Here is a 13,641-nt window from a genome sequence, read left to right on the forward strand (position 1 = left end):
AATTTGATTTAATGTTTTTTACTGTGTCGAAGAGCTAGTCGTTCACATTAGGTCGACTAAAATTCAAAAAGAAATAATTCTGTGGGTTGATATTCAATTTGATTTTTTATTCGTTTTGATAACGATTACCATTAATGTTTGTTTAGGCACCCAAAAATTGCGATATACTATATAAATTGTACTCGTTTATTTATCTAATGTTTTTGTTTTTACTACGAATAAGTAAACCAAATCATGTGTTTTCAATCATCCATTTCCATGACGATTGAGTTTTACATACAAGATAGTGGTATATGCTATAGGTAACACTCGTTTGGATTGATGGACAGTGATGTACAATGCATTTTTTTTTGTTCAGATGCTTTTATTGGGCGGACCGAGCGAAGCGATGCCGGACCTTATACAGCCACTTTTTTGTATAATCTAAGTGATCAACTGACACAAAAATGGATTTTTTTGGTAGTCACTTCTTTCTTGGTCTTGTGCACTTGAAAATTCGAAAATGCCCCTCCCTTTTAGTCCAATTAGGCTAAGTCCTACGAGTGCTAATCTAGCAGCTAGATTAGCAATCCACGTCAGCTAGGGCAACCTCTCAAGTCTTATGAGAGTGTTAATCTAGCAGCTAGATTAGCAGTCCACGTCATCGGGGACCACTGTCCAACGCTATTTGGTTCAGCGCTTTAAATCTCAGCCGTTAGATAAGAAAACTCCTTATGAATCCTATTTTTTAGGGGTAGAATTGGAAAACAAACTTTAATATAACATATCTAAAATCGGTGCTTTGGATTTTTACAAATGTTATCTTGTTGGAAAGGTTATAAAATAATTTATACAATGAGTATAAACAACAATATCAAATTTAGAATTTTACGAAAAAATCGCAGGTATTTTTTTAGTCACAATTTTAGAAAATTAAATGTATATCCATTATGCAAACCACCACAAAATATACATAATACTTTATGTAGCCATATTTTGGTTTATGCATCAACTAATTTTCCGTTGCAGCTAATAAAACGATGTACTTCCCACCTTTTCAAGAAAAGTGATACTTTCACTTTAGGCACAATTCTCGGAAATTGAATGCATAGTCATCATCCAAACCACCATAAAGGAAACACATCATGCAATAATATTTTGGTTTATGGGTCGCTAATTTTCCGTTTCTGGAAAAGTGATACTTTCACATTCCGTTTCAGGAAAAGTGATATTTTCGCTCCATTTCAGAAAAAGTATCAATTTTTCTGAAACAAAGAGAAAGTATCACTTTTTCTGAGACGGAATGAAAATATTACTTTTCCTGAAACGGAGCGAAAGTGTCACTTTTTCTGAAACAGAGCGAAAGTATCATTTTTTTTGAAACAAGGCGAAAGTATCATTTTTTATGAAACGGAATGAAAGTAGTCGCAGACAAACCTCATCTTCATATTCTTCTTCGGATTCTTCTTCGATCGGCCCTCCCACCGTAACAACGGTTGTACTAGTTGTATTATAAGATAAACTAGTCGTTCATAGAAAATAATAAATTTCGGTAACATGAAGAACTAGTAGAATGTCTGAACTAAGTCGTCCAGATTGATTTTCAGTAATGATTAGTGAAAATGAAAGATTAATGAGGAACTAAGTCGTCCAGATTGATTTTCAATAATGGTTAGTGAAAATGAAAGATTAATGAGGAAGAAGACAATAAATGAGATAATAATTGGGCGGACCGAACGATGCGAGGAAGGACCTTATATTTATATGATCACTTTTTGTAAAATTTACGTGATCAATTGACACAAAAGATTGGATTTTTTTTTTGATAGTCACTTCTTTTTGGTCGTGTGCACCTGAAAATTCGAAAATGCCCCTCCCTTTTAGTCCAATTACTATAACTCCTTGTGTATCTTATTTTTCTTGGGGTAAAATTGGAAAGCAAACTTTAATATAACACATCTAAAATTACGTGCCTTGAAATTTTACAAATTTTATCTCGCCGGAAAGGTTATAAAAAATCTACGCAATGAGTACAAAAAACAATATCAAATTTACAGTTTTTACGAAAAATTCGGAGGTATTTATCATTTTTGTCACAATTTTAGAAAATTAAATGTATATCCATTATACAAACCACCACAAAGGATACACAATACTTTATGTAGCCATATTTTGGTTTATGCATCAAATAATAAAACGATGTACTCTCTCCGTTTCAAGAAAAGTAATACTTTCAGTTTAGGCATAATTCTCGAAAATTAAATTCATAGCCATTATGCAAACCACCACAGAGGATGCATAATACATCATGCAGCCATATTTTGGTTTATGGATCGACTAATTTTCCGTTTTTGAAAAAGTGATACTTTCTCTAACTGTTTCAGGAAAACTGATACTTTCACATTCCGTTTCAGGAAAAGTGTTATTTTCACTCCATTTCAGGAAAAGTGATACTTTCGCTCCGTTTAAGAAAGTATCACTTTTCCTAAAACGAGGTGAAAGTATCATTTTTTATTAAATGGAGCGAAAGTATCACTTTTTCTGAAACTAAACGAAAGTATCATTTTTTCTGAAACAAAACGAAAGTATCACTTTTTTTGAAACGGAGCGAAAGTAGTCACAGACAAACCACATCTTCATATTCTTCTTCGATCGGTCCTTCCACCGTGGCAACGGTTGTACTAGTTATAGTCAAAGTTGATTTGACTTTTTTAGGTGGTACATAAGAAAATTCATAAGTAAAAAATAAATTTATTTTAGAAATTGTTAATGGAATGGGAAATAGGATAAATGGGATGGGAAATAGGAAAAACCCTATGTTATATACGTGCACAATGCAAAGGTATAATAAAAAAAAGTAGTGTTGAATTTTTTTTTCTGAATCCTAAATTGGAAAATGGTCACTTCAGTAGGTCCTAAACGCAAATTAACACTACTGGTACGTGGAGAGTTCAGTTTTCTACACAATTCGTTCTCTTTGGTGTTTGTGACCTGCACATTTCGTTCTCTTTGGTCTCTGTGAATTTGCTAGGTGGATCAGTTGGTTTCACGATTCTTTAATCGAAAATGATGGGTTGATCAATAAGAAATGCAGAAACTAATCCTGCAGTACACAAATTTGGGACCCATCAATTTTTCCGTAGTCCCAAATTGGGGGACAAATTGCGGGACAAATTGCGGTGTGGGTAGAATCTTTAATATGATGTCTCCATCTAGGGCTGCACATGGGCGGGTATGGGTGGGTATAAGCTAAAACCAACCTCGCACCCACAGACTGCGGGTTTTTTTTTTCATAACCAACCCCGCACCCACAAACAGCGGGCGGGTTTTGTTACCCGCCCGCTACGGGTTGGGCGGGTATGGGTTTAAACGGGTTTAAACCCGCTTTATATTCAAGTATTTAGAGTAACTTCTATTCTCCTTGATTAAGTGAGGAAAAAAATCCAAAACCCCCAAAATATTCATATCTAGGAAGTTCACAGATGAAGATTAAGTGTTGAATCTGTTGATTTTTCGATTGTTGTCGATTTCTGGTGAAGATTCGAAGTTGTTGTTGTCGATTTCTGGTGAAGATTTCTGGTAATTGTCGTTCGTAGGTGAAGAAGAAGAACTGAGGAGGAAGAAGAGGAAAGGCCGAACAGAGAGAAGAGTGTAGAAAGTGAATGAGGGTTATCAGTTATCCTATCTACTAGTATTAGGGTTTCATAATGGACGACTAGGATTAGTTTTATCTAATGATATATAATCTGCGGGTTTTTTGGGCGGGTATGGGCGGGTATTAGCTTAAACCAACCTCGCACCCACAGACAGCGGGTTTTTTTTTTTCATAACCAACCCCGCACCCACAACGGGCGGGTATGGATTAAAAACCCACGGATTTAGCGGGTACGGGTGGGTTTGGGTATCGTGGGCGGGTCTTGTGCAGCCCTATCTCCATCCCAAAGCCTCGTTTCGACTTCTTTAAAATTAACAAGTAACCTAGTTTCCCCTGAATGTTAGTTAGCTTTCCTTTTTTGAATTATCATAATGTAGCTGAGGGGAAACAAGGATGAGGGCATGTACAATTGGGAATGGATAAGAATAGGCAGCAAAAAGTACGACTAATTAGGGTGGCGGATTTGGTGATGCAATGATGAGTTTGGATCTCAAGTCATCATCAGTATTATCAGCACCTAATGACTTCGCGATTGTTTTTTTTAGGGGTTTTTGAGTTTACCCTTGAGCGAACTAGTGATCGAGTTTCCCCCTAAGTTATTAATGTTAGCAACTTCCCCCACTAAGTTATTGCCCCTCAAATGGCCTATGCTCGTGTTATCATTGCGTACTAAAGTGGTTCTTGGTGCTTGCCTGTACTCTTGTATATATACTCAAAAAACTTGAAGTTAAGAAAGGTTGTTAAGGAATGGTAGGTTTGTGGACTCTTAATCGTAGGATTTTATCCAATGAATGAAAGATCCAATTGTACTATATATAGAAGATCAAACCACCATATATATATATATGTAGCCAACATCTTATAATTACTTCATCCATCATTTTTGTTCATTTGAAAGAATTCATCAACAAATTTCGAAAATGAAGGTCCAAGTAATATCAAAAGAGCTCATTAAACCTTCAACACCAACACCGCCACGTCTTAGAAATTTCAAGCTTTCACTTCTTGATCAACTTCTTCCACCATTCTACGTCCCCATTATTATATTCTACCCAGCTAATGATGATCATGAATCGAATAATAATGATCAATGTATTAAAGCAAATATACTCAAGAAATCTTTATCCGAAACCCTAACACGATTCTACCCAATTGCGGGTAGAATAAGAGATAAGATCTTAGTTGAGTGTAATGACGAAGGCGTACACTATATCGAAGCAAAAGTTAATGCTGTAATGTCTGATTTTATGAGTCTGGACGTAATTCATCAACTTCACCCGTCATACATTACGTTAGATGATTTAGCTGAAGAAGCACAATTAGCAGTTCAAGTCACTATGTTTGATTGTGGTGGAATAGCTCTTAGTATATGTTCATCGCACAAGATAATTGATGGATGTACATCGACAACATTTTTAAACAGCTGGGCAGCCACTGCTCGTGCACCATCCAACCCAGAAATTGTGTATCCAACTTTTGATGCAGCCGCTATCTTCCCGGCTCAACCTTCAGGAGTCCAAGTATCAACGCTTGAGTCGGATGATCGCCTCCAAGGAGAAAACGTCGTTACTAAAAGGTTTCTATTTAGTGCTTCTAAGATCACTGCCCTTCGTGCACGGATTGCTGAGTCAAGAAGTAGTAACATTTTGTCAAAATATCCAAGTCGTTCTGAAGCGGTATCGGCTTTGGTATGGAAGTCGTTCATGGAGACAAGTAGAGTGAAAGTAACCCGTGAACACACCTTCTCAGCAGAAGCATCAACAAAACCCATCGTAAGATCTATAGCCAACTTTGTTGTAAATTTGCGGACAAGATTAAATCCACCGTTGCCTAATGTATCATTCGGCAACATTATCATGGATGCAACAGCTGAGTCGTTGATAATTGACAACGGCGAGAATACTCTGGGATTTGTCGAAACACTAGATGGTCTGATAAGCCAGCTGAGATTGGGGGTAACTAAGATGGACGATGAATACGTACGTAAACTACGAGAAGATGATGTTGAGTTCTTAAAATCACTTGATGAAGCCTCTCATCCTTCAAATGGAGAAGGTGATGGAAATGGGGAGAGGGTTTAGATTTGTTGGATAAGTAGTTTATGTAGGCTTCCATTTTATGAGATTGATTTTGGGTGGGGAAAACCATCATGGGTAGCTCTGAATTCTTTTTCAGAATACAAGAACTCTCTTTTTCTGATGGATACAAAATGTGGTACAGGTATTGAATGGGTGAGTTTAGAAGAGGAAGACATGGCCATATTTGAGGAGGATCAAGATCTTCTCCATTATGCTAAAACTATTGCCTAGATTGGTGTCCAACACTTTGTACTGATTATGCTTTTTTCCTCTTTTTCTAGCTTTTTCTTTTTTTGGTTTTTTGGGGTTCTTTTGTTTGAGGTAACTGTCTTATACTCTATGCAAGTTTGGGAATAAACAGAACTTCTTGCTTGCTTGTCTAATTTTGGCATTTGAAAATGTTTATATACTCCTTCCGTCCAACTATTAAGTGACCTAGTTTAGGTTTGTACAATTTTTAAGGTAAACAAGAGAAAAGTATATTTTAAAGCATATTTTACAATTATATCCTTATGGATTAATAATTAGTGAAATTTTGAAATGATTTATCTCTCAAAATACACCAGGATGTTCGCAAACTTCGTACCATTGAAAAACATTTTAAAACACTATATAACAAATATAAACATGCCTATCAAATTATGCATATTTCTTATGTTTCTTATAATCAATTAAAAGGATAATTTCAGAAATATCTCCTTATTTATTGATATAGATCACTTAATAGTGTGACAAAATCTGAAAGTAAGTGGGTCAGTTAATAGTGGGATGGAGAGAGTATTTGATAATGGGATCCACAGAAAATCGAAATTTCTAAAAGTCGGTTTTTGCATAAATCTATGCCTATGATTATGTTATTTTTTGTAGTACATATTTTGTACCTACATTTGTACATGATACCATGACCTACGGTTGTTTGCAGAAGACCGAGCACCGCTGACCTATCCAACTACATTGTATAGCCGCCTTGGCAAAATGTATGTATATCTAGCGGTCTACGATGTTATAAATAAAAGGACCCATTGAAAGCCTTGTAGCAACAATTAACACATATCATCATTGAAAGTGATGCGAAATTCCTGATTGACCAATTTTCAGCTGGCAAGTTCGATGGAGATTCACGTACATATGCTATTTTTAAGGATATTCAGTTTTTCGCTTCTAAGTAAATTGCTTGTATCTTTACTTTCCAACCTCGTATTTGTAATTCTGTGGCTCATGAGTTAGCTCTTTAGGCTAAGAAAAACAACTCTACCATGTACTTGTATGTTCCTCCTGTTTGACTCTTACCAACAGTTGAGGGGATCATTAGCCTTCTTGGAGACCGTTGCTTATAAAAAAAAAAGGATCCATTTCTAAAGAATAACTTTTGCACATTTGATGAAAAATCCCGTTGCATTAACAAATTATTTAGGAACCACATCATTGACACATCATACATAATGTTTATATTCCCGAGACATATAACATCTACTGCATGACATTCACATATATATGTTGGATGCGTACATTTTTTTTACATCTTGGTTCTCTTAATCTGGTGTTTTAAGTGTAGTTGGATTCCCTGCTAATTATAGTTTTGGAACTTGATCATACTTTATTTTAATCCAATTTATCTTTTCGGAACTTGTTTTTGGAAGTGAACAGACTAATTAAATTACTAATGAGCTATCACCCACTGACCCTGTGTCTTCAGATCGAGTTATATGTAGCTAACAATGGTTGAACAACAGTTAAGACTGCTAGTAGTACTATATAATCTGAGCTGCGCATCAACTTCAACCATCGTACATTTTGCTAGAAAGCTAATTAAAGAAGAGCAGTTAGACAAGTTTAAAGTCAGTACAGTAAGTTTTGATTATGGTGGAATATTAATTGCGTTATGATTCTTGTAATTTTCTTATGTAATTGCTGCTGATCTTGCTCATCCCGGGATGGGTTTGCGGAACATTATATGGTTTCTGAAATCAGGGATAAGTAATAAGATCAATGGTGATTACACAAGGAAATTACAGGAATGGGTGGCGTACGATACATTGAATTCTTAAAATCACTAGATGAGTTGCCTAGTTGTTTTCATAAACGGTAAACCTAATAAAATGAGAAAGAGGCTCATATTAATTTGTTGGATAGAAGCATGCATGGGTTAGTTTAGAAGAGGTAGACATGGCGGCCATAGAGGATGATAAAGATCTTCTCCTATATGTAAGAAAATCACCTTACTGCTAACTTACTAAGTCAGCGTATTTGATCTTTCATTCTCTGTGATCCTAGAGTGCGTACTACTCATAATGTTTAACTTTTTGTTTTGTTTTCTTCTGAACTTCTCTTTTTCTGGTAGATATAAAATGTGGTACATTTTTATTACCTAGACCCAGGAGAGGAAGACATAGCCATATTTGAGGATGAGCTAACAATTTCAAGACTACTGCACGGTGTTACCAAATTTCAGTGGGAGTCATCAGAATTATTAAAGGCAATGGGTAAGCATCAATTTCACTCATGACATACATATTATGTTAGAAGCTAAAGAAGGGCAAACAGTGAAGTTAAGTAAAAAAGGTAAAGATCTACCAACTATTTTCCGCTGGAACATGGAAAAAACAATTAAATTTTGTCTCACCTTTGTTATTCACTTAACTCTTTGTATCTGTGTGTCCTATGTAAAATTGTCAATGTTAATCCTCTTTGTTAATTTTGTCTCACCTTTGTCTTAATCCTATGTTATTCTCTTGTTAAGTTGTTGCATGAGATTACCAAGTTCCACGTGAGATTACCGAAGTTTTATGTTTGAAAAGAGTGGCTGGGAATGACGCTGGTAATCCCATTTAGCAGCCTTGCTTTATTATACTATAATCTGTCTTGGATTTGGAAGTCAACAAATTAACCTACCAGGCACCAACAACGTGTTTCTAGACATATTATATGCTCATTGCTGTTTCTTGCACATTAAACGTGACATATATACCGTACGTTGAACAACAGTTAAAGGCTGCTGCATCAACTTCATCCATCATATATATATATATATATATATATATATATATATATATATATATTGTGTTAGAAACTAAAAAGGGGCAATTAGCAGTTCAACTGTTCAAGTGATGATCAGTAAGTTTTGATTGTGGTGGAATAGCGATATTATTCTTGTAATTTCCTTATGTAATCGTTGTTGATCTTATCCTGCCAGGCCGGGTTTGTCGAAGCATCAAATATACGTAAGATCAATAGCGAGTACACAAGAAAACTACAAGAAAAGTGTACGTTAAGTTCTTGATCAAATCACTTGAGGAAGCCTCTGGATCATTTAAATGTGGTGAAAGTAATGGGAACATTACATATATATATATATACATATATGTAGATTTCCCTTCTATGATCAGAAGGTTCAGTTGTCTGCTTCCTTTGTCATTCTCATGCAGATCTCAGTTAAGAATTAGCAACCCAATTCCAGGAACCCTAAACCCACCACCCCCACCCCCTAAACAAACATGCAGTAACCGGAGCTAGCAAACGGTTATCACACAATTATAATTGACATTTCCATGAAGATTCTATAATTAAGGTCCTTCACGCGCACATCCACTATCTGGATTGGTTACCGGCTTTGGTGGATTCATGCAACAATTACATTTACATATGGATCCTATAATTAAGGTCCTGCACACACACACATCCACTACCCACTATCTGGATTTGTTACAGGTTAATGGCTTAATCAGCGACAGAGGGAGAAGCTTTACCTGTAAGGTCAAACCCAGCAAAGGATCAACTTTCGCAGCTTCTGAACAATCCGCGTATTTTCCGTATTGTAATTCGTCCGTTTACGTCGGCCCATTAATATTTAATCTCTATTCGGCCCATTAGCTACTGAATCTATTTCCCTTAGCCCAACACTCAGCTTCCCGAACAAGCGTCGTATTTTCCGTTCCGTAAATTTAGGGGTGAGCATGGGCCGGTATAGACCGATTTTCACTTCATCCGCATCCAATCCAATGCACTACGAATTTAAATTTAGCAGCTGCATCCAATCCAATATCCAATGAATACAAGGATGGACATATTGGATTCGGATAATCCAACGGATTTATTTTACTTAAAATTTATAATAAAAAAATAAAGCCAACATAAGTGACTTCTTATAAAACCTACATATACTATATACGTAATAAATATATAAGTGAATAAACAACATCCCAAACAAACACATTAAAAATTCTTAATTTATATATAGTATTTTCTAAAACTATATAAATGCCCTTAGTTTAACGGATCTGGATATCCAACAGTATTTCAAGTTTGTATCCGGACCCAATCTGTAATCCGTTGGATATCAAAAATTCCATCTGCGTTTAACCCATTAACGAACGGTCCGAGCATCCATCTCCACAAAATATTTTATATATAGTTCACTTAAACGAAAAATAATCCAAACCCCACAAAATTGTGTTTAAAAGTAATTTAATATGTATTGTATTTTCGGTGCCGAGCCCACATTTGTAAAACGAATTAGACATGTACGTATTCCATTCTGAACTACTGCCGCATGAGTCGGACCGGATTTTTTACCGAATTGGAATTTTAAAAAACCGAATAATACGCGTACATTCCATCTCGAACGTTTTCTGTACCCTGAATTGCTAACTAGGAGGCATACCAGTGTAATGATCCAACAGACAAGATAGTAAGCTTTTCCACGTAATCGGACAAGTTTTTACTTTACAATGTTTATCAATATTAATAGGTTTTACCTATTTCCCATCCCCTCTTTCCCTAATTCCCATCCCATCTATACAAACCAAATTTTATATAACTTCTTTTAAACTGGGTAAACAATACTCACTCGTCATAATAAACCACCAAATAAATCAGGTTGGAAATTAATCGTTATATATCACTATCTTTATTATGTTTGAAGATTGAGGCGATCTCTTTTTTAATTTGTTACATAATACAATAGCTTGGACAGAAATAATCCAGTAGAACAATACAGAACGCGATTTTTTTTTACATCGTCCATTAAAATAATCATTAGCTACATAATGCGACTTTTTTTAATTAATTTAAGATTACGAAATTTGGGATACTTGATTACAGTGTAAATCTAACTAAATACAGTAAGATCCTAATCATGTGTTCCCTTAACATCTCTATTTTTAGTTCCGTAAACATGTTCCGTGAATCAATTTGGGAAGTCTAATGAAGAAAGAAATAGTTAAACACCGATTTTAGGATTGGTTATGGTTCTCACTCCTCTCGTTTGGGGTACCACTATTAGATTAGTGAAAGTTGGATCAGCGAAACTATATTTAGATCCCTAGAATGATAAATTAGAGCAATACAAACATAATAGTAGTGATGGTAATGTATAAGATGTCGTGGCGGTAATGGCATCAATTACAGAGGTTAGTAGTGGATTACTTTTGAATTAAATTCGAGAGAGAAATTGATTGAAAGAAGGTTTTTTTTTTTTTAAGCAGGTCTGAAGGAAGACGTGGTAGGAGATGAAGATAAAGTTACCGATAAAATAAAATTGGGTGAGTTTTGCACTTGTTATTTGTGATTCTCCATGAACTAACTAATATCGACCTAGTAATTTTACAATTATTTTGAGAATGGTTTGCAAAATAAGATAATATGGGGCCAAATTTGCGAAGAAAATGTAAACGAATAGTTAGAAGAGAACATGGTCATTTTCCGCATCTTCGTATAATAATTGAATCCAAAATAAAGCTTTCTGATTCTCATTGACTCTGATCCTACTTTTAGAGCCTCAGCGAACTCTCTCACACCTCCGATCTGGTGTAAAAATTTCGAGTATATCAATACCAAATTGATGCTCTCCCTAACCTCATCTTGTGATCCATGACGGAGTCTTGTGTCTCAACTTCATATTATCTCGTGCTCCCCACATGACACGGACTAGTCACAACGTCCATTTGGATAATATATTAGTACTGAGAATATTGTTACCCCGACAACTCATCATACATGATTGCTGACTAAGTTACACATACATACATGTGAGAAATATCCAATTGTATTATTTCTCATCGCTAAAGAGAAAAGTCAGTTGAGGAGGTTACGAGAATCATGAGACGAACACAACTCTTCTCTACAGCTGAAGTAGTCTTTCAACGACCATAAGCTTGGTCTAGACGAAGACTATTCATGATCCACCTTCCGCAACTCACACAGACTTCATCTCAAAACCGTAAAAACTCACTTCTATCCATTTTTAGGTACACACATTTAAGAACCTGTTATTTGTTAGTGCATAGATACTATACTAATACTAAGATTGAGATGACCAAGTTAAAGGACCTCAATTCTTGGTTTTTTATTTTATTTTATTTTATAAAGACACGGTTGTTTAAGTTGTATTAAGCTTTGGTTCACACGATAAATATATAAATAAAACATACATAACAACCGCCAAGAGAACAACCTACAAATAACCAAAACGAAGGGCATCACGAAAATCATATTTATTATCACCGCCACGAGTACACATCTTATTGTCGTTTCAGGAATGCACATTAATCATATCGAAGAAACGAAATATCCATTAGTTTAAAATTTCTAGAAATTATATTTGAACAAGGAAATCTATTCAAGATATCTTCTTCTAATTCTTCTTCTTCTTCTATTATTATTCGAAGAAGCAGTGAGCATTGCATCTTAAATCCTGACATGCAATATTAACAAATATGAAATCACCCGGTGAGTTATATAAATATTTCTTTTGATTCAAGTATTATTATGATAAAACATTATTCCAAATCTTATTAAGTTCATTCAGTAATAATTTCTTCGTGTAATCGGTTTTACTCGGATCATAAATCGAGATTGCTAATTGTATATTTAACCTCTGAGTTACGATTTTACAGGCAAGTAACAAGCTTTTCAAAATACTACAAAATTCACTCTATTGCACAATTTTTGGATTTGAGACTCGTCTCATAAGTGAAAAATTGGCGTGACAAGGTAGTTTTTTTTTTTAATTCTCCTTTTGTTATAATTTCCGAGGAGATAACAGGTACGTCTCAGTTCATATCAGCCTCATTATATATTTGATTTAAGTTGTTAAATCCAATTCTTAATATATGAATTACAAAACGGAATTTATTTGCATAAATAGCCGATATTGGATTTCTTAGTAAATTATAATTGTACAATTTTGTTCAGTTTGGTGCATGAGGGGTAATTCAATTCCCCGTAATTGATTATAGTCAGTTTTTTTCCTTGAGCCGAACATGCAATTCCCCCCCTCAATTTCACAGGTCCGAGCCGAACATGCAATTCCCCCCCTCAATTTCACAGGTCCGTTACAATTTCAGATTAGGCTGTCATTTTAGTAAGTTTTAAGATAATAGAATGCAGTTTGATATAGGCCTTGTTTGGTAAAATTTATGATTATCTATAATAAATGATTTTGATATAATCATTTTCAAATAAATTTTTCCAATCACTTTTTTCAAATAATTGATTATCTTATAATAATGATTTCAAAAAGGAGAGGAAAGAACAATGATCTATGTTTTTTTTTAGTCCTATGTTGTTTTCTTGTCTTTCTCTTGATAGTTTAGAGAAAATACGAAGGAAAAATTCAATTTGAGTTTCTTAGAAAAAATAATTGATTATAATAAATTTTGAAAACAACTTTTTTCTTTTTATGGAAATAATTGATTTTTTCAATTATGATTAAAATAAGCAATTATTATAATATAAAATCCATTATAATCTATATAATGGATTATGGGCTGATAATCCATTAAAATAATGGTTACCAAACAGCCTCATATCTAATTTGGTTTTAACTTCTGGATCATGTCATGCAGCCCTGTTTATCATCAAATTAAATGCTTAAGATTTTCTCATTTATGACTAATCTTAATTGCCAAATGCTCGACCTAGAAACCAATT

The 13,641-nt window shown here is 34.7% G+C and overlaps 1 protein-coding gene across 1 annotated transcript; it reads left to right on the forward strand.

Annotated features, from left to right (window-relative positions):
- Window positions 1-4,494: 4,494 nt before the first annotated feature.
- On the forward strand, window positions 4,495-6,095 carry LOC113326615 (salutaridinol 7-O-acetyltransferase-like). Its single transcript, XM_026574311.1, has one exon. The coding sequence runs from the start codon at window positions 4,555-4,557 to the stop codon at window positions 5,713-5,715; it is 1,161 nt and encodes a 386-aa protein (XP_026430096.1). The 5' UTR covers window positions 4,495-4,554; the 3' UTR covers window positions 5,716-6,095.
- Window positions 6,096-13,641: the final 7,546 nt, after the last annotated feature.

Source organism: Papaver somniferum, unplaced genomic scaffold, assembly GCF_003573695.1.
Source record: "Papaver somniferum cultivar HN1 unplaced genomic scaffold, ASM357369v1 unplaced-scaffold_10, whole genome shotgun sequence".
NCBI classification, from domain to species: domain Eukaryota; kingdom Viridiplantae; phylum Streptophyta; class Magnoliopsida; order Ranunculales; family Papaveraceae; genus Papaver; species Papaver somniferum.